Source organism: Podarcis melisellensis (assembly GCF_964234715.1).
Source record: "Podarcis melisellensis genome assembly, chromosome: 2".
NCBI lineage: Eukaryota > Metazoa > Chordata > Lepidosauria > Squamata > Lacertidae > Podarcis > Podarcis melisellensis.
The window spans coordinates 14,670,236-14,696,826 of record NC_138529.1 but is presented as its reverse complement, the minus strand read 5'-3'; the positions used below and the strand labels follow the sequence as shown (position 1 = coordinate 14,696,826).

The window sequence follows — 26,591 nt, the reverse complement described above, 5'->3', positions numbered from 1 at the left end:
TATATTTTCTGGTATATTTCAGAATTTTTGGACTCTGAAATAAATCCAAACCATGCATAGGACTGTATCTTTAGGGTCAAAGCCTAAACCTGTGAACTATGGACACTTAAAATGGGGTCGACAGTTGGTTTCTAAGGGAAGCAGGTAAATAGGAGGCGGGAGAAAGGCTGGAGAACAGAAACAGAAGAATGCAGAAGACCAAGAGTGACTTGATAAAGACATGTTGTCAGAAAGCAAATGGGACATTAGTTATAACCATTGGTTAGTACTGAATTTGGGGTGGTAGGTTGGGCCTAAACACCTCTCAATATCCATATGAAGTAATTTATGAATGGTTCTCCAGGACTGGCTTAGGAGATGCACCTTGAGTTTAACACACACACACACACACACACAATGTTAAAGCCTAGACTGCCAGTTCACATGTTGCAATTGGTGAAGCTCACTTTGAACACACCAAGATGGCAACGTATTATAGGCTATGACAAATTAAATGAGGACAATGCGTCCATAGGTGAACAAAAGTGTATTCTGCAGTGTATTACAGCAGTCAAGGCAGAGTGGCGCTTTCACAGGGCAAACTCAGCTCCATGAGACAAATGTCTCTAGGGTCATCCATTAAATCAGTGTTTCCCAGACTTGGGACTACAACTCCCATCATCCCTAGCTGGCAAGACCAGTGGTCAGGGACGAAGGGAATTGTCGTCCAAAACCAGCTAGAGACCCAAGTCTGGGAAACCCTACATTAAATGCTGAAATGTATGTTTGCTTTCTCTCTTCACACACACACAGACTTTAAAAATGTAACTGGAATAATGCAATTGCACCTGTTTTATTTGCCTCCCCATAAATTATACTTGGGGAAGTTTGGGAACTAGTGGTTTGGGGGCTTTTTTTCTTGCTGCGACAAAGCTTGAGAGGTCCTATCAGAGGCCACAACCAAAGGGAAATGGATTGGCAACCTGGAATTTGGAAATGAATAGAAACATTCCTTCAGAAAGTGGTACTAGCCATGGCTTCAAAACTACAGCACTAATACTTATCCTTTGAAGACATTTACTCCACCAAAACGCTATGGTAAAAATGTTTTCTTTAAAAAATAAAAATAAAGTTATGACATAATATATTGTGAAACGCCCCTGAAATACATTCAACTTTCATCTTTGTAACGACTTCAAGTTTATTCTTGTTCTTTTTTTCCTCTCCTTACCTTTTGCTTTTAAAACGGGAATCAAGTGTGTGTTAAAACACATTTGAAATCCCTCCAGGTAATATTTTATTTTCCTTGAGTTTAAAAAAACAAAAAAAAACATTCTTTTTTTTTCTTCTTGTTTTGAGGTAAATTATTTTTCCTGAGTAGTTAAAAAAGAAAAAGAGAACCCACTACATACATTACAAAAATAAAAAGGATGCTAGTTTAATAAACAACCTACATTTTTTAAAAAAAAAACCCAAAAGCCTTCCCTTAAAACCCATTGATGCCATCTGCTTTAACAACGATGCTCTTGATGGCTTTAAAGAACATCAAGGGCAAAATTATGCCCATGGAAATGAGTCTGCATCAGAGTATAAAGCAGGGAATGACAGCATCGTGCCATTTCCATGGAAGTTAAGAACTCTAGAGAAATAACCAGGAGGTACAGTGTTAAAAAGAGTTGGGAAGGGGACAATACCTGGCTGAATACTTTACAATGCTGGTACAGAAAGGGATGACTGGGGGAACAGATTAATAATAAATAGGTTATCCTGAGTTCATTCAGCAACTACTTTTCATAAACATAGAGACCCAACAACCACCACACAGTCAAAATTTCAGACATTTTTTAAAGGGGGGGGGGGGAATGTACGCAAATCAATCTAGGGGAAGTCCTTGCATCCAAAATTAGGTGTGACTTTCTAACAGACGACTCCTCACCCATCGCCTGCTTTTCATAGGCAGGCAGGCTGCGGCCTCTCAAGGAGAGCACTCAGAGCGAAAAAGCTTTTAACAGCAAAAGAAAGAGAAGGGAATCGAATCTCCCAACAGCTTCCATTCAGAGAGACCCGAGACCATCAAAAGAGAAAAAGCCGGTCACTCTCCACTAGTGCTGAGACCCATACATTTTATCCCATTCCACGTACAAGTCCAGCTCCTTCTGAGAGACGGCAGGGTGGATTTTGCAGAAAACGCTTTCGAAATCCTTGTAGGAGGTGGGCTGAAGCTGCCCCGGCAGGCTCTGCAACTTGTTGGACGTAACCTGCTGGCAGAGATGGAGGAGCTCGCTGCCAGAATAGCTCTTGGTGAGTTGGACAATGGAGGCCATCTCCCTCTCGCTGAGGCAGTAGTTTTGCTGGGCTAAAGCATGGTGCAGGATCTGCCGCCGGGCAATGCTGTCTGGCGGGGAGATGTAGAAGCGCTTGGCAAACCTCCTCTGGGTGGCTTCGTCCAGGTTGCCAGGCCTGGTGGTGGTTGCTATGACCACGACGTTCTGCTCGCCTGAGGTAGCAAGGTTATCCAGGTAGGAAAGGAGCTGGGACTTCAGGACAGCGGCATCTTCCAGGAGGGATTCCACGTCGGTGAGGAGAATGACCGTCGGCTGCCGGCAGTTGGACACGAAGAACGTGGCCTGCAGGATCTTCTCGGCTTCTGCCTTCCACTTGGAGACCAAGGCTGTCCCGCTGAGCTTCATCAGGGTGGATCCCAGCTGGGTGCAAACGCACCTGCTCAATAGGGTCTTCCCGACACCGCGAGGTCCAAAGAGCAGGATGGTTTTGGGGGGTCGGCTTGCCCCCGTGTAAGCCCCTGGCCTCAAGATGGGCCACACCAGCTCTTCCTCGATGGCAGCTTTGACAGAGACTTGCCCTGCGATGTCTGTCCATTGAACTGGAGGACTGCAATCAATTATCTTGTTGTTCACCAGCTCCAGAACAAACGGGTCCATGGCTTTCAGCTGTTCTTCCACAGTCTGGCTGCTGTTGTCGCTGCTGAAGGGTGGCGGCTTGGGTTGCATCCCGAGGGCAAAGGACTCTCCTCCATGTTCCCCGTTGGCAGCCGGAGGGGTGAACTTCTCAAAGGTCTCGCTAGGCCTCAGCGGGGCTTCACCCACGCTGTAAGCTGTAGATACCAGGCCTTTCATGGGCTGGCTGTTGAATTTCCCCACAGGCTCCTCGGAAGCCACGGTGGTGGCCGCCACGCCTGCGGGCCTCTTCCCCCCTTTGAAAGGCACCTCAGAGCTGCGGCTGAACCCATTTCCTCTACATTCACCGCTGTCGGACATCTGATACGGAGACTTTGGTTGCTCATAGCTGTATTTGCGATACCGGCCTTCGCCGTCATCCTCACCGCCGGCGAGATCAAAGGCCTTCCTTTTCAGAGAGCTCCCCGACTCACTGCTGAGGGGTGGCACAGCGAGGGGGCTCTGGTAGCTGTACCCAGGGACGACAGGGGGCCGAGAGGAGGGAGGGATGGGGGTGGGGGCAGCAATGCCCGAGGGCAAATACGAGGCTGACGGGTGGGGAGGGTGAATGGTGCCATAGCCAGGTTGGGGTGGGTAGCTGCCTGAGGCGTAATTGTACATGGGTCCTGAGGAGCTGTAGCTGGGGACGAGCGCCGTGGAAGGGTGGCTGGGTTGAAGGAGGCCTGAGCTATGCAAGGTGGACGGGTGTGGAGGCGGAAGCGCCGAGGCAGGTTGGCTGCAGTAGCCCGATGGCAGGTAGGCCCCACTGTAGCCTGAAGGGTACTCCTGAGATGGACCAAGACTGCCAGAAGTTGGGGGTCCCCCGCATGTGTTACTGGGGTAAATGGAGTCCGACAGATTGCTGGAGACCACCGGGGAGGTCCCGAGGCTGTTCCCTGGGGTGACAGCAGGAGGGATGATTCCCTTGGAGGTGGGCAATCCATCGTGCATCGGGGTCAAAGGGTAAGCCCCCTCTGAGCTGTGCGCCATCGGCCAAGGCTCCATATCTCCCTTCTGGCCGTTAAGGGGCCCAAAGGCGCCATCCCCGTAGGTGTTGAGCCCCGGCGGCCTGTCATAAGGGGAGTCCAGTACTCCGGAGTACTTCTCGGCATACCTCTTCAGCAGGTTGGAGGCGGTAAGGGCAGAGATGTCATCGTTGGCCCAGGCATAGTTGAAGCGCTGCCGGCTGCTGTGGTAGAGGTCAGACTTGTGGGCAGGCGATGAGGTTGTGGAGGAGACATCAAGGTGCTGCTCCGGCCACTGGTTCAGGGGCTGAGCATGCTCGGGTGTCCAGTGCATGTTTGACAAAAGAGCTAGGGAAAAAGCAGCAAAGAAAACCAGGATTAGTTTTTGTCTTTGGGGCGATATATACCGTATTTTTTGCTCTATAAGATGCACCAGACCTCTGGAACACATTAAGTACTTAACCCGAGGTACCACTGTAATATAATTGTGGGATATCCAGGAAATATAAAGCAATGCAGCTACATAAGAACACAAAGTCTTCCCAAAATATAACATTAATTGTCCCTGAATCTTCCCGCCTTAATTGTCATCCTTTGAGAACCACTGGTGTACGGCGTTATGCTAGGGTATTTTTCCACTTCCTGAAAGACATATGCCTAGCATAAATTAAAAACTTGAAATTTATTATTATTATTACAGTGGTACCTTGGGTTAAGAACTTAATTCGTTCCGGAGGTCTGTTCTTAACCTGAAACTGTTCTTAACCTGAAGCACCACTTTAGCTAATGGGGCCTCCCGCTGCCGTTGCACCACCGTTGCACGATTTCTGTTCTCATCCTGAAGCAAAGTTCTTAACCTGAGGTAATATTTCTGGGTTAGCGGAGTCTGTAACCTGAAGCGTATGTAACCCGAGGTACCACTGTATTATTATTATTATTATTATTATTATTATTATTATTATTCAGTGGCGTAGCGTGGGGGGGTGCAGAGGGGGCCGGCCGCACCGGGTGCAACATCTGGGGGTTAGGGTTAGAGGGCGTAAATCCACTGGTTAGGGGGCGCAAATTACTTGCCTTGCCCCGGGTGCTGACAACCCACGCTACGCCACTGTTATTATTATTAACCTAGGTTACTCGATCGGGCAGCCATGTTCTTACACAAAGTGGGGGCCTGCTTTAGACACAGAAGGCAGCCATGCCGGCATGAAACACTTACAGGGGGACTCAAAGCCCCCTTCCTCCTCCTCCTCCTCCTCCCTCCTGGTCTCAGCTGCTCCATAGCAAGCAGGCGGCGGAATGCACACAATGAAGCAATCAAGGGCAGAGCTGGAGGAATGCATCACCAGTTTCCCCCCCGACCTAAATAACTTTAATTGTGCTGGGGTGTTTCTGCCCCTGCCCTGTGGCTTCCTCTGGCCCTCCTGATCTAATGAGTAGAGACATTTCAGGAGCCTTGCTGTGGGGCCGAGCAAATTCCAAAAACCTCGAGGCTCCAGAGAAAGGGAGCGCGAGAGAAGCGGAGGAGGAGGAGGAGGAGGGGAGAAAAAACAGAACGAAGAAGGAGCAGCACGTATCGCATTATAGAGATTGGCAGGATCCTTGCCAAAAAAAAAAAAAAAAAGAGCTTGCAACCCTAGTTTTTCATTTCCTGTGTGTATGTGTTTTGAATGCGTTATGGATTGAAAACTTTATAACAGATATTATAGGCAACATGAGAAATAAAAAATGGACGGTTATTCATTCGTTAACCAATGCTTGCTTTGTACATCCCTTTGTGATTAAATTTGTCAAGAGCTCCGATCTTCCCGTTGCCTTTCCCGATTTAAATTCCTTGAACACGCGCTTAAAATTTACTTTCTCCATATTATTTGACTTACTAGGAATTTTGTTTTATATAATTTTCCTATTTGCACACCGAAGTTCAACCAAAACCTGTCAAAGGACTGATCTCTTGACAATGTTCTTTTACATAAACTCTGTTTATATCCCACTCTCTGGGAAATTTTCTAGTTTTTCCAGGTCCCTTCCTTAGCATTGTTGGCGTGTGTGTGTTGTGTTTGTGTGTGTGTGCATTTGCTCACCAGATCCACTACACCAGCCCACCCCCCTTCTCCAGGGCCCCCCCCCTCCTCTGCTCATTCACAAAAGGCCCTGGGAGGGGGGGCTGAAGTCTGGGTTGTGGTTTAGCATTGCCATTCAGCCTCTAAGCCACTTTGTGGCCGCAGTACAATTAGATTACCTAATGCTTTAATTGACTTATATGGCATTTGTACTTTCACTCTGGATATCAAAACTTACACAGGAGGATTTAAATGGCAGCTTTAACCGGGCTTTCTCGGGCGGCCTGCCTTCATTTACTCCCCATTATATATTAAAAAGTGCCACAATTAGCCAAAAGGTCCGCAGAGAGGGTGCTCTCATCGCTACCCCCACCCCACTCCCGGCCGAGTAAATAAATAAATTAAAATGGGCGGGTAGGTAAACAAATAAAAGGGACTGGGGGGGGGACGAGCTTTGGAAAAAATGAAGACAATGGGAGCCTTCTAATAAAACACTCACTTTGGACAGGCAATTCCAAGCATAGTACAGTGTTACCTCGGGTTAAGAACTTAATTTGTTCTTGAGGTCCGTTCTTAACCTGAAACTGTTCTTAACCTGAGGTACCACTTTAGCTAATGGGGCCTCCCGCCGCCGCCGCACGATTTCTGTTCTCATCCTGATGCAAAGTTCTTAACCCGAGGTACTATTTCTGGGTAGTGGAGTCTGTAACCTGAAGCGTATGTAACCCGAGGTACCGCTGTATACATATGCTTGGTAGCTGCAATACATGAACCAGATCTCTTTTTCCTTTCCTTTGTGGTCGGTTCTTTAAAAAAGCGTTGCTATTTACACCAAGAAAAGGAAGCATAGTTAAAAGCAGTGCTCCATAACTTCTCCCTCTTGACTGGTCCCTACTGAAAGCAAGCCAAGTCTCAACCAAGGCTATAAAATCCCAGGTTCCTGGATGCCCTGGGCTAATAATGATGATGATGATGATGATGCTGTTACAGCCATACCTCAGGTTGAATGTGCTTCAGGTTGAGCGTTTTCAAGTTACTCTCCCCAGTAATCCACAAGTAACAGAGCGCTTTACCTCCGTTTTTCGCCACTTGTGCATGTGCAGACGCTCAAAATGACATCACACGCATGCACAGAAGCAGCAAACCGCGACCCGCGCAGTCGCATCTTACGTTCTATTCAGGATGCGAATGGGGCTCCGGAACGGATCCCGTTCGCATCCTGAGGTACCACTATATTTATACTCTGCCTATTTCGCTGGGTTGACCCAGCCAACACTTATAAAAACATAATAAATCATATAACTGAAGAGTTGTAAGGGATCATCTAGTCCAGGAATGTCCAAAGTTTGTTTTGGGGGCCTAATTCGGCCTACCGGTTAATTTAAACCTGCCCCCATGGCAGTATACGTCCTGGGATAAAAAAGCTCAGCATTTTCAATCCTAAAAAAAACTCAATAACTTTGGTCGGCCCTTACGCATGTTCACTTCATCAAATCTGGCCCTCTTTGGAAAAGGTTTGGGCACCCCTGATCTAATCAAACTCCCTGCAATGCAGGAATCTCACCATGCAGTCTCCCATCCAACTTGAAACCATACTGGTCCCTGCGTAGCTTTGCAAATGTGCTAGTAGTTTTATTGCGGCACCACTAGGAGGGTCAAACATTAAAAACATCCCTAAACAGGGCTGTCGTCAGATGTCTTCTAAAAGTCAGATAGTTCTTTACAGTGGTACCTAGGTTAAGAACTTAATTCGTTCCAGAGGTACGTTCTTAACCTGAAACTGTTCTTAACCTGAAGCACCACTTTAGCTAATGGGGCCTCCTGCTGCTGCCACGCCGCCACTGCGCAATTTCTGTTCTCATCCTGAAGCAAAGTTCTTAACCCGAGGTACTATTTCTGGGTTAGTGGAGTCTGTAACCTGAAGCGTCTGTAACCTGAAGCATCTGTAACCTGAGGTACCACTGTATTTGGTTTGTTTACATTTTGTATTTGTAAAATCAAATAAAAAATATTTCCAAAATAAAAATGACATGCGGTAGCTCTTTCGCCTAAAATATCTGATATCTGGCTTTTACAAATTTGAAGATGTGCACTTTAACCATCCGGCTTAAAGCTCCAAAGACTTTCAACGCTGAGCTTTCTTCCTGGCTGCAGCCACAGCCTAGCACAGAGAGACCTTGTCGGACTCTCGCTTCGTAGCAGATCTCTCCCAGGCCACAGCATGTGAACTTAATTATGGCGATGGTGTTTCCTAGGCCGCCATTGGGCTCTCAAGCTACTGACGATTCCTCAGAGAGGTTACCTTAGCACTTTACTAAATGATGTAGGGGGAGGGTCTTGAAGGAAAACAGTCCCCTAGGAAGGGATCCCCGGAGGAAAATAAAATACATCTGAAAGCAGCAGAGGGGGGGAAATCTTGATGCCCTTTGTTCCTTGTGGCTAGTGGTGCTCTAATATTTACAGCACGGTTTGTTAAAACGATTCGGGTATTTCCCCCCCTTCTCCTTATGAAGCTTCTGTTGGTATTTCCAAATAAACGCTTCATTTTAAAAAAATTGAAAATAGCCTCGGACACACTCTCTTTCCTATGAACTGGAGAAGCTATGTTTAAAATCACATCCTGCCACTTTTACAGCATCTTCACTATCATGGGTTTTCCCCACAAAGGACACTGGGAACTGTAATTCGCTGGAAATTCTTTGCGGAAGGTTCTTTAAAATTTAATCCCACTCGCAGAACTGCAATTACCCCAGGAGTAATTCTAGGAGAACAATCCATTTAAATTTAGACTATATGTATGTAATAAGAGACAGGAGAGTTTATTACCACTCTAGCCTCCTATTGGGGGGGGGGCTACCTTATCCTGCAATTTTCACTGATCGGGGCTACAATTCAGAATGGAGCGGGATCCTTAAATCTCTCTCACACAAACACACAATGCAAAGGGACCTTTTCTGAGTCAAAATGTGAGCAGAACACGGAAGAACTGCTAAATTATATCAGATAGAAACGTGCCTTATATTTGAAGCAGATGACTTTCTCCAAAGATTCCTGAATATTGTAGCATTTTCACAGTGCTACCATTCCCAGCACCCTTTATTGAGTTCAGTTTCCAACAGTGGCGTGCAGTCAGTGGAGTAGAGGAATTAAGCTGGTCCCCTAAACATTCCCGCTTGCACCTCCTTTCCAAAGCCTGGGAAGCTTCTGCCCAGTTTAGGGAGAAGGGAGGCACCAGGCTCACATTTATTATTATTATTATTATTATTATTATTATTATTATTATTATTATTAATTCCCCAGCCACTCTGGGTGGCTTCCAACAGAATATTAAAATGCAATAACCTATTAAACATTAAAAGCTTCCCTAAACATGGCTGCCGTCAGATGTCTTCTAAAAGTATGGTAGTTGTTTTTCTCTTTGACACCTGGTAGGAGGGCGTTCCACAGGGTGGGTGCCACTACCGAGAAGGCCCTCTGCCTGGTTCCCTGTAACTTGGCTTCTCGCAGTGAGGGAACTGCCAGAAGGCCCTTGGCGCTGGACCTCAGTGTCCGGGCAAAAAGATGGGGGTAGAGATGCTCCTTCAGGTATACTGGACCGAGGCAACTGGATACGTTGCCCCCCCATCACCCTCACAAGCTGCCACCTACAACCCTAACTGTTCCCCTATGAAAAATTTCACTGCATGCCACTGGTTCCCAGGATTCTCTGGGGGAAATCTGAATGCACTTTAAACGTTTGGAATTTACAATTTGCAGTAACAGACCTCAGGGTTGTCAGTTTGAGCCCCGCGCTGGGTGAAAGATCAGTGTTTCCCAACCTTGGGCCTCCAGCTGTTTTTGAACTACAATTCCCATCATCCCTGACCACTGGTCTTGCTAGCTAGGGATGATGGGAGTTGTAGTCCAAAAAACAGCTGGAGGCCGAAGGTTGGGAAACACTATACTAGACGATCCCCGTGGTCCCTTCCAACTCTATGATTCCACAGGGGGAAAAATGCTAGACTCCAAGGTGCAATCTACATACATATAAAAAAATGCTATGAAAATGCTTTATTATAAAACGTTTTGAAAAGCACGTTGAATTTTGCATAGCTCACTTTCGCCATCTGGTGTCACATTTGTATAACTGCACTTCACAACACATTTTAAATGTTTTATTTAAAGCTGCATAGCTGAGTCCCACGGGACGTGGGTGGCGCTGTGGGTTAAACCACAGAGCCTAGGACTTGCCGATCAGAAGGTCGGCGGTTCGAATCTCCGCAACGGGGTGAGCTCCCGTTGTTCGGCCCCAGCTCCTGCCAACCTAGCAGTTCGAAAGCACGTCAAAGTGCAAGTAGATTTCTGTGTGCTACTCTGGTTTGCCAGAAGCAGCTTAGTCATGCTGGCCACATGACCCAGAAGCTGTACACCGGCTCCCTCGGCCAATAAAGCAAGATGAGCGCCGCAACCCCAGAGTCGGCCACAACTTGACCTAATGGTCAGGGGTCCCTTTACCTTTCAGCTGAGTCCCAACATAAAATAAGATGTGGATTGATCTGCCCACATCATTTCAACATAACTCAGGGGTGAAGAACCTGTGGTCCTCCAGATGTTGTTGAGCTGCAATTCCTATCACCTGCAACAGCTGGTTCTGCTGGCTGGGGCTGATGTGAGTTCGAATTCAGAAGGCCACAGGTTCCCCATCCCTGACCAAACCTAAAGGGCTCGTGTACATGCATTCAGGCAGCCAAAGACTCTCTCCGTGTGGCAAAAAGAGCAGGCATGGACCCTGCACATCCCGTGTAACATAAGATCCGAGCATTGGAATTTCTCTTACAAAATTCCTGCTACATGCGCTATCCTCTACAATCAGGGAGAAGGGGCTGTTTCTCTGCTGGGCAGAGAGAATCCATAGCCAGGTAAGCATGCGAAATAGCTTGTTTGGCGGAAATCCAAAGTCCATTGTACCAGCCGAGAGACAGAGACATACATATAGGTACACACACACACAACAGACTAGAATTTAAGACACAGAGGGAGAATATACAGTGGTGCCCCGCAAGACGAATGCCTCGCAAGACGAAAAACCCGCAAGACGAAAGGGTTTTTCGGATTTTGCGTCGCTTCGCTAGACGAATTTCCCTATGGGCTTGCTTCGCAAGACGAAAGCCCATAGGGAAATCTCCGGGGACCTCTTTTAAATGCTGGTGGTGGGGAGCAAAGCCTTCCCCCCCCTCCGGCCTTCAGAAGAGGTTCAGAAAGGCCGGCGGGGGCCGAAAGGCTTTGCTCCCCACCACCAGCATTTTAAAAGCGGTCCGGGATAGCAGGGAAGCGCTTCCCGCTATCCCGGACGGCTTTTGAATGCAGACGGGGGGAGCAAAAACTTTTGCCCCCCGCCGGCCTTCAGAAGAGGTCCTGGACCTCTTCTGAAGGCCGGCGGGGGGCGAATGTCTTTGCTCCCCCCTGCCTGCCTTCCCGGGAGAGCGGAGAAACGCGCTGCGATTCTCCACTCTCCCGGACGGCTTTTGAAGGCAGGCGGGGGGGAGCAAAGACTTTCGCCCCCCGCCGGCCTTCAGAAGAGGTCGGGGGACAGACTGTCCCCGGACCTGGTCTGAAGGCGGTTTCCATAGGAACGCATTGATTGATTTTCAATGCATTCCTATGGGAAACCGTGCTTCGCAAGACGAAAAACTCGCAAGATGAAAAGACTTGCGGAACGAATTAATTTCGTCTTGCAAGGCACCACTGTAAAGCAGGAATTCAGAAACTCATGTTTAGGGGTGGACAAATCAAGTCTTATTTCCATCTTAGTGTCTGTTTTGCATGTGTTCATCTAAGTCTGTGACATCCTGTTGTGGCATTACTTCCAGGATCAAATTTCCCTTTATTTCCCACCCAACCACTTCGATCTATGAAACTGGCAGTGCTACAGGTGCCGCATAATGCCTATTCCACGCTTGTAAGGAGTCTTTGGAACCCTCTGCCTCATGACACCAGGCAGATGCCTTCGCTCCACTCTTTTCGGCACATGCTTAAACCATTTTTAAGCTTATCCAGATAAAGTATGTACAAGGCTGACCTGTATTTTAAACTCTCTCTCCCTCTTAACTATCTTTTGAATGTTTTCAAACACCTGTTTTCAGCCATCTTTTACTGATATGTTTGATGTTTTCTTTTATTTTTTTTGTAAACCACTTAAAGAGGTTTTATCGCAGCCAAATGGCATGTAAATAATGCAAAATAAATATAGATTTGTGTTTGTGTTTCTCATATGTATTTAAAAAACCTGTGTTTAGATGCAAATGGGTAGCAAAATGCGTACTGTCATTTTTTTTTTTCTTAACAAAAGTTGCTATGTTTTTGATCTGAGAACTGCATTGAAAAATATGGAGAAGTGTGAGCTCTGAAGGATCGGGGAGGTATGAATTAAAGCCATCGACTTAAAAATGTGGAGGGAACAAAATTCTCTATCCCACCCCACCCATGTTTAACAATGAGGGCGATTAACCATTGGAACAGCACCCCAAGGGAGGGAGTAAAAATTCTCCATCATTTGCAGCTTTCAAATGAAGGGCTAGTTGCTCTTCTAAAAGTTATGCTTTAACTAAGGGCAATTTCTTTGTATCCGATCTTTTATTTACTGATGGCAGCCGGGAGGCGGGCTTTGCTAGGAAGGTCAAGCTAAATGCCCTTTGGACATTTGAATATGAGAAATAAATATATGTATTTATAAAAGCGATCTCTCTCTCTCTGTTGGGAGTGCCTCCCAATTTTTGGCAGAGCTGGTCAGAAATTATATCTGAAAGAAAAAGGAAAGTAACCCTTCCCTTCTCCTCCTGCAATGAGGCTACATTTCAATATTTTAATGTTTCAATATTTTAATGTTTCAATATTTTAATGTTGTATTTTAATTTTGTTTTTAAGTTGTAATCATTCAACTTGTTTTTATTATTGCTTGTAAGCCGCTCTGAGCCCGGCCTTGGCTGGGGAGGGCGGGGTATAAATAAAAATTATTATTATTATTATTATTATTATTATTATTATTATTATTAGAAGAAGAAGAAGAAGAAGACAGAATGTGTGATTAAGGCTGCCTTTGATGGAAACCAGAAGCAAAATGCAGCCAAAAAAAAAAAAAAGGCAAACCAGTTGCAGGCCGTTAAAATAAATGTAAAAAATAAATAAGTAAGTAAATAAGAAAAGGAGAGAGAAAAAAGCAGGAGTGGAGGGGGAAGGGGCCCAGAGGGAGAGAAGAGAAGTTGTCAAGCATTTGAAATGGAACGTGAATAAATGCTGCTCCCGTAGAAGGCAGATGTTTCAATGCTTTCCCTTGGCAGTGTGAGAAAATTACTGTCCAGTGGCCAAATGGCACGTCAGTTTCCCACCCTCTTGGCTTCCCCATTATCTAAAAGCGCAAGACAAAAGGAAGGAGGGGGGGCCGGTCAGGAGAGAATCCCATTGTCCCCTCGCACTCTAATTATGGAAATCTGGTTAATCTATTCAGGAGCAACTATGGACTGGGTTTTTGTTTGGGGAGGGGCGGAGGGGAGGCAAGAGAGAGCTCTTTAGGCTAAGGCTCCCCACAGCAAAAGGGTTTCCAACTGTTCGATGTTTTGAATGGGTGTCTTCTCCCCCAGCCCACACCCCTGCTGCTCCCCAAACCTGGGCCGCTGCTTCCACAGCAGAAGGAAAAACTCCTTTCCAGTTTCTCTCTCTCCCCCCCCCCCTTTTATTATTTAAACGAAACAAAACCTAGCCATCGTTTCAAAGGCCCCTAACCAGCTCCAGGGGAAAAAACAGCCAGCCGTTGATCTGCAAAACAATTCAAAATCCAGAAATTCCCAGGCACAGCCACGTTTTCTACCTACATGCCCCAAGAGGAGCACATCAGCTTGCACTTTTTACCGATGTGCACAAATGTAATATCGCGGCTGCGTGAGGTGCCCCTGAAGCACACAACAGCACATCTGGAGGCGTATTTACAAAATCAGCAAAGGCCACCAAAAAGCCAGGCCTGCCCAAGAGGCTAAGGAAATATTTCTATACATGTACCTCAGGTTACAAACACCTCGGGTTACAAACACTTCGGGTTACAGACTCCGCTAACCCAGAAGTACTACCTTGGGTTAAGAACTTTACATCAGGATGAGAACGGAAATCGCGCACCAGCGGCACGGCAGGCCCCATTAGCTAAAGTGGTACCTCAGGTTAAGAACGGTTTCAGGTTAAGAAAGGACCTCCGGAACAAACTGAGTTCGTAACCAGAGATACCACTGTATGTCTTTTCCTAGATTCAAAAACACTCTCTGCAGACCCTATTTTACAGAACAGTCCCAGATTTGACAGAAGCCGTCCCGGTTTCTGATCTGATTCCAGAACGTCTTGCTTTTCCTTAGGATGTCCCTAGTTTCATCTGAGAAATGTTGGAGGGTATGTCTCTGCTGTTCAGTTCCTTAGCAAAGAGCATCTAGCTCAGGGGTCAGCAAACTTTTTCAGCAAACTGTCCCTCAGACCTTGTGGGGGCCCGGACTATATTTTGGGGGGAGAAATGAACGAATTCCTATGCCTCAGAAATAACCCAGAGATGCGTTTTAAATAAAAGCACACATTCTACTCATGTAAAAACACCAGACAGGCCCCACAAATCACTCAGAGATGCATTTTAAATAAAAGGGCAGATTCTACTCATGTAAAAACACGCTGATTCCTGGACCATCCGTGGGCCAGATTTAGAAGGCGATTGGGCCAGATCAGGCCCCCGGGTCTTAGTTTTCCTACCCATGATCTAGCTTGTCTGGGAGTGAGTAAATGATGGGAAGCTCCTCCTCTCCCGAACAGCGTGTGCTAATGGTGCATTGCAATGGCTGCCGCTAAGGAAAGGGAGATACATCAAGAAAGAAACAAAATGCTCGAGCCATCATCCAGCCATTTTCAAGTCCCATTTATTTCAATTTCAATAAGAGAAGCACGTGTTTCGGTCTCTCCGTTGAAATTAATGGGAATTGAAGTGCTCGTCTTGGGCAGGGTTGAAGTCTTGATTGTGATTTATTTATTTTTTAAGGGAAACATGTTTTCCCCATCCTGCTTAAATTATATATGCATCTTTACAGTGAGCAACACTGTAATGCGATATTAAACAATACCAGTTCTAGAAGTCTCGTTTCTAGAACCTTTTCATATTAAGCTTTCCCACTGCTCCAGAAAGACATTTTCACCTTGGCCTCTTTGCTTAAGGTCAAACATAAAGAAATAGGGTAGCGGCTTCTGGCTAAGAGAACCTTGAAATGCTTCAACTTCCTAGTGCAGGGGTAGGCAAACTAAGGCCCGGGGGCTGGATGCGGCCCAATCGCCTTCTCAATCCGGCCCGCAGACGTTCCAGGAATCAGCGTGTAAAATGTGTGCTTTTATTTAAAATGCATCTCTGGGTTATTTGTGGGGCCTGCCTGGTGTTTTTACATGAGCAGAATCTGTGCTTTTATTTAAAATGCATCTCTAGGTTATTTGTGGGGCATAGGAATTCGTTCATTTCTCCCCTCAAAAAAAAATATAGTCCGGCCCCCCACAAGGTCTGAGGGACAGTGGACCAGCCCATAGCTGAAAAAGCTTGTTGACAGGGCATGGTTGGGTCAGGACCCCCCGAGACTTGCTCTTCAGCATCTTTAGCATCAAAGAATATGAAGAAGAATTGCAGAAGGGACTTGGAAAAGATTTAAGAGCCTTGGACAGAAGATCTCCAGGTTGATGAACTATATGCAATGGACGGAAATGACTGGCAGAATCATTTCTGGCAGAATCCAGAGATTGGGAAAGTTTAAAGTTTGTATATAGAATTATTGTAAAATTAATGAGTGTTTGAAAATTGTTGGAATGAAACTTTATGGCCTTAGCAGAAATGTTATAAGGAGTTAAGTATAAATAAGTACTTTAGTATTAATGGAAAATAAGGTTAAAAATATGTTAAGATATTCATAGTAAAAATAGCGAAAGATGGAAAGGAATTGCTGAAACAAGCAACAGAAGTGGAATACAAAAAGGGAGGTGAGAGGAGGTTGATGAAATAAGGGAATGAAAGATAGAGTAATGAAATGGCATGTTATATGTTTTTAAATTGTTGTTGTTTTGTTTTGTTTAGCTTAGTGTTAAGGTTGTGTTTTGTATTGTTTATTGTATTGTTTTTTTCTTTTGTTCTTTTTTTCTTGTTTGCTCTTTTTTTGTCTTTTTCTCCTGCCTTTTCTTTTCTTGTAAGTTTGAAAAGTAATAAAGATTATTTAAAAAATAAATAAAAAGTTTGCTGACCCCTGTCCTAGTGTATTGGTGGCTGCTATATCAAGATGCAGCTGACGTATTCAACAGGCTGCAAAGATGCAGATATCTCGCTTGGTATAGCAGGAGGCTCTTAATCTCGGGGTTGTGGGTTTGAGCCCCACGTTGGGAAGAAGATTCCTGCATTACAAACTGTTTGGACTAGCTGGCCTTTGGGAGTCCCAACTCTATCAATCTATGGTCCGACCACACCTGGAAATACTGCGTCCATTTCTGGGTACCACAATTTAGGAAGGTGTGGAGAGGAGGGCAACCAAGATGATCAAGGGTCTGGAAACCGAGCCTGATGAGGAACGGTTGAAGGAGCTCATTGAGCCTGGAAAAGAGGAGACTGAGACGAGATATGATAGCCATCTTCAAAGATCTGAAGGGCTTCACATGGATGATGGCGGAAGCTTGTTTTCTCCTGCTCTGGAGGGTAGGACTCAATCCAATGGCTTCACGTTATAGGAAAGGTGATTCCAACTAAACATCAGGAAGGACTTTCTGATGGTAAGAGCTGTTTGACAGCGGAATGGTCTCCCTCAGTGGGTTGTGGACTCTCCTTCCTTAGAGGGTTTTAAGCAGAGGTTGGATGGCCATCTGCCATGGATACTTAAACTGAGGTTCCTACATCGCAGGGGGTTGGATTAGATGATTCTTACAACTCTACAATTCTATGAAATGCCACAAACACGTTACCTATGCTCAGTATTTTCTCCTGTGCCTAACGGTCTTGACACATGTCCCTGTTATTGTTCATTCCTGAGCATTTGTGCTCATAATAATAATAATAATAATAATAATAATAATAATTTATTTGTACCCCACCCATCTGGCTGGGTTTCCCCAGCCACTCTGGGTGGCTTCCATAGAAACCAAAAATACACTAAAATATCACACATTAAAAACTTCCCTGAACAGGGCTGCCTTAAGATGTCTTCTGAATGTCAGGTAGTTGTTTATCGCTTTGACATCTGATGGGAGGGCGTTCCACAGGGCGGGCGCCACTACTAAGAAGGCCCTCTGCCTGGTTCCCTGTAGCTTTGCTTCTCGCAATGAGGGAGGTATTGGGTGGTATTGGGGTGATTAGAAGCGATCACACTTTGGATACTGTTTGCACCTGCAAAAGTTTCACAGTGGAAATCCTGCATAGATTCCAGTCAGTTACACTCCTGTCCCTTGCCTGCTGAAATCCTGTAACTTTTCATCCCACAAGTGTTTTGAATTAGAGATGTGGGTTTTTTTCCCTCCCACATTTATTGCACTACAATGCAGGAATACCTCTGGAAGACCATGATGCTGTAACATCGGGGAAGCATTGCTGAACAATGACTAAAGCGGAATGACTGGTGGACAGCCCTGTATAACCCCACCACAAATGTACTACGATTGCATCTGTGGCATGTTGCAAAATATGTGTTTCTGTGCAGTCAGTTTAAAACTGACTCGAACCCCCCCCCCACTATTCTTCTTAGCATTTCTAAAATGCATAAACTTGAGCTCTCAAATGGTCAAAGGCCTGGAAACGATGCCTTATGAGGAACGGCTAAGGGAGCTGGGCATGTTTAGCCTGGAGAAGAGGAGGTTAAGGGGTGATATGATAGCCATGTTCAAATATATAAAAGGATGTCACATAGAGGAGGGAGAAAGGTTGTTTTCTGCTGCTCCAGAGAAGCGGACACGGAGCAAGGGATCCAAACTACAAGAAAGAAGATTCCACCTAAACATTAGGAAGAACTTCCTGACAGTAAGAGCTGTTCGACAGTGGAATTTGCTGCCAGGAATGTGGTGGAGTCTCCTTCTTTGGAGGTCTTTAAGCAGAGGCTTGACAACCATATGTCTGGAGTGCTCAGATGGTGTTTCCTGCTTGGCAGGGGGTTGGACTCGATGGCCCTTGTGGTCTCTTCCAACTCTATGATTCTATGATTCTATGATTCTTGAGCCAAAAGGCTCAGCTGTATGTATAAACAAATGCTCAGAGCCCTCTCCTTTATCAGTTTGTGACGGCAAGCAAAGCCTTGACTGTACCAATAGAACAGAGAAGACACGTCTGTGCGTTATCTTACGTCCTGACCACAAAAACGCACAGACCCAGTCTGGGAACAGCGCCAGAGTGTGTTCTTGGAGATGTTGACCTCTTGCTCCAAGATAAGAGTAGGAACAGGAAAATCCTTTTATGGTCAGAAGTATAGGAAGGAATACCCTTTTATGGTTAAGAATACCAGAGCAGGAACATATGTGATGTCAACCTGCGTATATAGGCTGACGTGATTGGATTCCTGGGGGAAGGAGGGAGAGGATATATATACTGCATGAAACTTCTCATTTCTTTGGACTTGCTGTGGACTGACCATGCAAGTGCCTTCTGCTATCCGGAGAGCAGAATAAACTCTTTCTCTGAACCAACCTCGGTGTCATTTGACTTCCTTCCTCCCATCCGGGAGCAACGCAGACCCAATCGGTGAACTCCAATAAGGCTACAGTATAAGCACCAACAATTGGGAAACACTGCGTTCCAAGTGGAGAGCAGCCTTTATAAAAGGTGTCATGGGCTTTGAAGACACTCAAACTCAGGACGCAAGGGAGAAACGTGCTAAGAGGAAGGTGTATAAAATGTTGCTGGAGTGGCATACAAAAGATGAAGAGGTAAAAGCAGTAATGATACACTGGGCAAGAGACTTTGGTTATAATATACAGTATGATGATTGGATGAAATTATGGAATGAAAGGTTAAAATTTACGGCATGTACTGCGTTGAAAGAAAATGTAATGAAAATGTTCTACAGATGGTATATAACGCCAGTTAAACTGGCCAAAATGTATAAAACATGCAATAAGTGTTGGAAATGTAAAGAAAAAGAAGGTACTTTCTGTCATATGTGGTGGGAGTGTAAAAGGGTGAAAGACTTCTGGGAAATGATATACAATGAATTGAAAAAGATGTTGAAATATACGTTCGTTAAAAAACCAGAGGCTTTTCTATTAGGAATGGTAGGAAACGAAATTAATAAGAGAGACTGTAAACTGTTTCAATATGCAGTGACTGCCGCAAGGATACTTCTGGCCCAAAGATGGAAACAGGAAGAAATTCCAACAGTGGAAGAATAGAGAAGGAAATTGACTGAATATGCAGAATTGGACAAATTGACTGGGAAGATTCAATATCAGAAAGACCAAAAGTTTATCGAGGACTGGGGGAAATTTACAGAATATCTGAAAAATATATGTGATGTACAGACAATGCTTGTTGGTTTTGAAGAGACTCTGTGAGATAGTAAGAAATATTGCAAAAAAGAGAGTAAGAGGAAAAGGAGTTGGGAAAGGCACTATCATGTTTAGAAATGCGTCAATAAATAGAAATTTTACAAAAGATTGACAGAGAAAGTGAGGGAAGTCAAAAATTGAAGAATGAGTGCAAAATAATTTGTTGATTGTATAAAATTTGTTTGGAAAATGAATAAAAATTATTAAAAAAAAAAAAAAGAGGAAGGCACGCTTGGCAAATCCACACCGCAATCAACTCCCACCCGGAAACCTATGTCCCCACTGTGGAAGGACGTGTGGATCCAGAATTGGCCTCTGCAGTGACTTACAGACTCGTTGTTAAGACCGTGTTTATGGAAGACAATCTTACTCGGCTACGAGTGATCGCCAGAGAAGCAGAAGAAGACACAAGCATTTTTGCAGCCTACAATTTATCCTCACGAAACTCCCAGCGCAGCCTTAGACAAGATGCAGGGGAGGCCTGGGTGATTTTAATTCCGCCTAGCCATTTGGAACCAATTCCACCTGGCGTTCTCTGGTCCATGGGGTCACGAAGAGTCGGACACGACTAAACGACTAAACAACAACAACAAGCCATTTGTAGATTGCTAACCACAAAGGACAGGTGATTAACACACTTGCATGAAGGTACCAGATCGCACACAGAAAGGAAAGTTGGTTATTAAGCAAAATGTTGCCAATCTATTCCAGCAAGCTCATCATATTCTCCCTTGGCTCCGCGTTATTTGGCTGCGCGTGGCATTGCATAAGCAATCAAAATTATTTACAGCCATCAGTTTGCTTGCATTTAAAATAAATACACACACACACACAAAATCTATCTGCTTGAGGCACTGAAATAAGAGAATAGTAGAGGGCTCCAAGTAAAGATTGACACACAGAGAGAGCTCATGTCAGGATGCACATTTCTGTGCCTCCTGGGGGAGGGGCAAAAAGGTCATTTTCTCTTTAGCTTTGCGCTAGATCAGCACATACAGATTCTCCTACAGATTAGAGCAAATAACACCCTCCAAAATTTCTCTGATGAAAATAGGGATGTCCTATTTAATAACAACAACAACAACAACAACAACAACAACATCCCATCCCATCTCACTGGGTTGCCCCAGCCACTCTGTTTTTATATATGTTGGCAGCTTCCAACATATATAACAACATAATAAAACATTAAACATTAAAAAAACCTTCCCTATGTCTTCTAAAAGTTGTCTAGTTACTTATTTCCTTGCCTCAGGGGCCAGATAACTTCATACCCTCCAACACATGGGTAGGCAAACTAAGGCCCGGGGGCCGGATCGCCTTCTAAATCCGGCCCGCGAACGGTCCAGGAACCAGCATGTTTTTACGTGAGTAGAATGTTTCCTTTTATTTAAAATGCATCTCTGGGTTATTTGTGGGGGATAGGAATTTGTTCACCCCTCAAAAAAATATAGTCCAGGGCCCCACAAGGTCTGAGGGACGGTGGACCAGCCCCCTGCTGAAAAAGTTGCTGAACCTTGCTCCAACATTTCTGCAATGAAAATAGGAAATGTGGGACATTCCGGGATCAAATCAGAATCCAGGATTTGTAAATTGGGGAAATACAGACATTTGGAGGGTCTGGTAAATAGGACTTTTCATACACTGTACAGTGGTGCCTCGCTAGATGAAAAGAATCCGTTCCGCGATTCTCTCCGTCTAGTGGTTTTTTCGTCTTGCGAAGCAAGCCCATTGACAGCTTAGCGGATTAGCGCTACAGCGGTCTAGCGGCTTTCAGCGATCAGCTGTTAAGTGGCTTATCAGCGGAACAGCTGATAAGCGGCTTAGCGGCTTAGGAAAAGGGCGGAAAAAGCAGAAAAAAACCGCGGGGGGGGCGCAAGATTTTTTCGTCTTGCGAAGCAACCCCATAGGGAAATTCATTTTGCAAAGTGCCTCCAAAACGGAAAACCCTTTCGTCTAGCGGGTTTTTCGTCTTGCGAGGCGTTCGTCTTGCGGGGCACCACTGTACCTCAGAGCACATGCAATCTGCCCTCCACATGCCACAAACTTTATGTCTAAATTTCAAGACCATCTAACTCAGGGCTGGGGAACCCTTGGCCCTCTAGATCAGTGGCTCCCAAACTTTTTTCTCCCCACAGATCACTTGAAAATTGCTGAGCACCTTGGCACTAAACGGTGTGTCTGCCTGCTGTAGCAATTGTGCTGAGTGTCGGATGACGGAGTGCAAATCCTGATACAATTAAATGCAACGAACAAGAAATAAAAGAAACAATAACAAGGCAATTAGAAATCAATATGAGTATTTCCTGGAATTGATGTGCCCTCTTCCGTCTTCAACCACAGATTCCACAATGCCTCTAAACAGAGAGTCACAATTTTAGCTAACTTTTCTACCCTAGCTTTCCTCCAAGGCGGCACACATGGCTCTTCCTTCCAATCTATCCTTACAACAATCCTATGAGGCAGGGTAACGGGGGCATAGTAAACTGGCCCAAGGTCACCCTGAGAGCTTATACCTTAGTCTCCAAGGTCCCAGTCTAACACTCTAAGCCAAGCTTCCTCAACCTCCAGATGTTTTGAGACTACAATTCCCAACATCCCTGACCACTGGTCCTGCTAGCTAGGGATCATGGGAGTTGTAGGCCAAAAACATCTGGAGGGCCGAGAAAGCCTGCTCTAAGCACTACACCAAGCAGGCTCTCCAAATAGCATTTTGACTGCAGCTTTAACTACCTATCCAAGTTCCATAGCATCAAGCTGCCTTCTAGAATTTGGACAGAAACAAACCCAGAAGCATAACATTCTAAAGACTCAATGGGGGCCACCAGAATCAAAACAGCCAGATGGTGCTCAGGTGAGGAGTGGACTAAAGTACTGGTAAAAAGGTAAAGGGACCCCTGACCGTTAGGTCTAGTCACAGACGACTCTGGGGTTGCGATGCTTCCGCGTCATGTGGCTAGCATGACTAAGCTGCTTCTGGCGAACCAGAGCAGCGCACGGAAACACCATTTACCTTCCCACCTGAGTGGTACCTATTTATCTACTTGCACTTCATGCTTTTGAACTGCTAGGTTGGCAGGAGCAGGGAACGAACAACGGGAGCTCACCCTGTTACAGGGATTCGAACTGCCGACCTTCCAATCGGCAAGCCCTAGGCTCTGTGGTTTAACCCACAGCGCCACCCGCGTCCCATTAAAGTACTGGTACCACACGCTAAAACGTCACACATGCGACAAATGGCTGAGCCCCCAAAATGTGCCAACAAGTTCCTACACCAGCAGTGACCACAGATTGTGTAACCTATTATAGATGCTCCATGGACTTTTCTGCAATAAAGGGAAATCCAGATTAAACGCAGAAGTAGCAGAGGCTGACATTTTGATGACAACATTGTGCAGATGATGCAAAGGCCTTGCGTGCAAGAGCTACACCCGTTCCATAATAAACTTGAAGTACCCTAAAAAAAACAACCCAGAGATGTTCATATCGTCACATCTTAAATCAAGAGTCCAGGAACTACACAAGGAAGCAGATTGGGGAAATCCCTCTTGAGACATCAGTGTCATAACTGGAGATAGGATGTCAGACAAAGTATTATCTCTGTGGGATCTTTCCCACTGACGTGGAATTTTCCATCCTATCCAATAGACATGTAACTGGTTCTTTTATATCCAGGATCACATCACAGAATCACAGAGTATATATGCAGTGTAGCTGCTTTACTTTGGATAGCCTTCCTCATTCCAGTCGTGCCAAAACGATTTGGTCCCAGAATGCAGTTCTTTGGAAAGCAACTAATTTGACTGGGGAAGACCTGCCTGCTCAGAAGCTGCAACACCCATACCAGAACCACAGTGTTAGTCAATATAGCAGCCACAATTGCTGGGCTATCCGTGTCCTGCTTTCCTATGGAAAAGGGGGCAAAATTTGGCCTGAGAGCAATCAGCTGCTGACCCCCCTCTCCCATATGCTGACTGCAAAGAAAGATGCTGTGACAGAATACGGGCATAAGCAGTGGCGTGGGGGGGGGGCAGTGGCGGTTGCCCCAGGCGCAAAATTGTTAGGGGTGTGAAATTCAAACACCTGGTGCTGCCTCAATTCAGCTGTGTGCTTCTATCGCTGGGCTCTGTTGAAAACAGCTTTTCCATGTGAACCAGGAAGTGGCTTCTCCAGACAATCGAACGACTCTTCTTTTCTTATTTTTGTGGCTGCGATCTCCTGGGTGATGTGGATGCTGTTAGGGGCAGTTGAATGTGCATGTGGACTGCATCCATTTCCATGCCTCCTATCCACCCCTCTATGTGCAGCCCTGGGCACCAGCAACCCACGCTAGGCCAATGGTCAGAAGGTATGCCACCGAACAACAAATGGTTTCACTAGATCAGGGGTCGGCAACCTGCGGCCCATAAGCCACAAGCAGCCCATGGGGGTCATTTAAATGGCCCACGAGCCGCCCCCTAACCTAACCACTCGCCGACGAGTCCCTGCACGCTGCACTAAACCGGTGCAGCGCTGAGCGGGGACTCACTTCCATGGCGCCACGCAGACACAATCCGGCCCACGGAGCGATCTCCACAGAGTGAACCAGCCCAGGCGAGGTAAACCTTGCTGACCCCTGCACTAGATGGTCTTAATGCCCGTCCCAAGATTTCATAAGGGCATACCCAACGCAGCGCTGATTTTAGAGGCTGAGACAATAGACTGGGAAAAAGCTGGGGATTTAAGATCATGCTGGTCCTCTTCTAAGGTGCAGATGTGAGATAGGTAGGGCCATCGCAGGCAGCAGAGTCTGCAAAGCCACCTCTCTGCTTCCAGCGTGGGGAGTGTCCCTGGAAGAAAACGGTACTTGCCTTTTTTCCTTTCCCCAGGGGAACTTCCTGTGCTTCCAATTATGTCCTGCAAGGTCCACCCAGGAGCCCAGGCATTCCCTAAAATGACAACATCATTCCCACTGACTCGATCCATGCCATAGACCCACACCCAAACAAACAAACCATCAAAGAATGCGGAGTTATTGCTGGGCTGGAAAGGCGGCACTTAAAAAAAATTAACATTCCCAAGACTCCTGGCTGCTGGGGACAGAGGTTAAAAACGAAACAATCTGGACCTGCTGCTGCTCCCCCCCCCCCCAGTAGACAATGCACACACTCGTGACTTTTGTTGACAAAAGGAAAGGATGGTTTTGCAATCAAAGCAGGGTCAATGTACATATGTTAAAAGGATTGAGGCGAACTTCAGTGGTGCCCCTATTCTGCCCCCACCCTCTGGAACAGCCCCTGCCTGGAATCAGGTTTCAACGCTTGCTCTCTCTCTCCCCACACAGACACAGATACACACACACACTTTCTCCCCCCCCCCCTCGGCCCGGTTTTGTTTCCACAAGCCCTGTGGCTCTCTAATGTCCAGTCTCTGTCCACTCATATATCAAGGGCAGGGCAGCTGGGCATCACACTGACCAATAGGCCATTTCCCATCTGTGCCGTTTTGCTCTCCGTCCAGCAACTGAAAAATTAATATGTATCCATTTGTACGTGGCCAGCAGCTGAGCACCACCCATCTGTCAAGACTGACAGCAGATAATCTCGGCCAAATGCAAAGAGGAGGGAGAGAACAAGGTACACTTGGTCTGTTGGCAGATCTTGGGACACTCTCCAGGATAAGGAGAAGTAGCTAATTTGGCAAAAGCCCCATCACCCTGAAAAAACAACGAAACAAAACAAAATGAAATAAGGGCACACACTAAGAGGAAGGAAATGCAATGTGGGGAAAGGATAGCACAGTTTGGCTTTCTTCGTTTGCTGGCATGCTGAATTCCTGAAAGCAATGTTTTTTACGCTTTGGCTCCATGATCACTGCAGGTGGTGACAGCAGCCACAAAATTAAAAGACACCTGCTTCTTGGGAGAAAAGCAATGACAAACCTAGACAGCATCTTAAAAAGCAGAGACATCACCTTGCCAACAAAGGTCCGTATAGTAAAAGCTATGGTTTTCCCAGTAGTGATGTATGGAAGTGAGAGCTGGACCATAAAGAAGACTGATTGCAGAAGAATTGATGCTTTTGAATTATGGTGCTGGAGGAGACTCTTGAGAGTCCCATGGACAGCAAGAAGATCAAACGTATCCATTCTGAAGAAAATCAGCCCTGAGTGCTCACTGGAAGGACAGATCCTGAAGCTGAGGCTCCAATACTTTGGCCACCTCATGAGAAGAGAAGACTCCATGGAAAAGACCCTGATGTTAGGAAAGATGGAGGACACAAGGAGAAGGGGACGACAGAGGACGAGATGGTTGGACAGTGTTCTCGAAGCCACCAGCATGAGTTTGACTAAACTGCGGGAGGCAGTGGAAGACAGGAGTGCCTGGACCAGTGCTCTGGTCCAGGGGGTCACGAAGAGTCGGACACGACTAAACGACTAAACAACAACACCTTTAAAGAGCATTTTCTGTTTGACCCTGTTTGCCAAGGAACCTCTAAAATGATTTAGGGTGCATTCTTGGACAGCGCCAGTGTCGCTTCATCAGAACTTAGCATCCCGCCACAATACACCTCTGTGACTACACGTTACAGGGGGAAAGATTGATAGTGGACACCATGGTATCTTTCCAGGGTTCCCATCATGCTGAGCTCAAAAAGCACAGTTTGAAAATCTGCTGTATGTTGCTACCTACTTTACCTCACCAATGTTGCAGTTCCTGAAAACCTTTTGTGTGCATGTTTAGTATTCGGAGGCTTCCCAGGCAGCCAAAGAGGTGATGCCTATTTTGCAAGATGACCCAGCTCACCTCTGTCCTGACACCTGGCAACTATCATGTGTTCAGCGTTTATTCCCCCCCCCCATTCAATTTATATCCCTCCTCCAGCTCCTGAAGCCACCCAGGGCAGCAGACGGATCAATGATCTAAACCAGGGGTAGGCAACCTAAGGCCCGGGGGCCAGATGCAGCCCAATCGCCTTCTCAATCCGGCCTGCGGACAGTCTGGGAATCAGCGTGTTTTTACATGAGTAGAATGTGTCCTTTTATTTAAAATGCATCTCTGGGTTATTTGTGGGGCATAGGAATTCGTTCATATTTTTTTTCAA

At 45.9% G+C, this 26,591-nt stretch overlaps 1 protein-coding gene across 1 annotated transcript in view; it reads right to left on the bottom strand.

The window, feature by feature from the left end:
* Positions 1 to 339: 339 nt before the first annotated feature.
* FIGNL2 (fidgetin like 2) overlaps positions 340 to 26,591 on the bottom strand; it is a 61,040-nt gene continuing 34,788 nt past the window's right edge. The window contains exon 2 of the mRNA XM_081898635.1: positions 340 to 4,249. Within this exon, the coding sequence (XP_081754761.1) occupies positions 2,082 to 4,235 (2,154 nt within the window). The 5' untranslated portion in view covers positions 4,236 to 4,249 and the 3' untranslated portion in view covers positions 340 to 2,081. The remainder of the gene's footprint in view (positions 4,250 to 26,591) is intronic.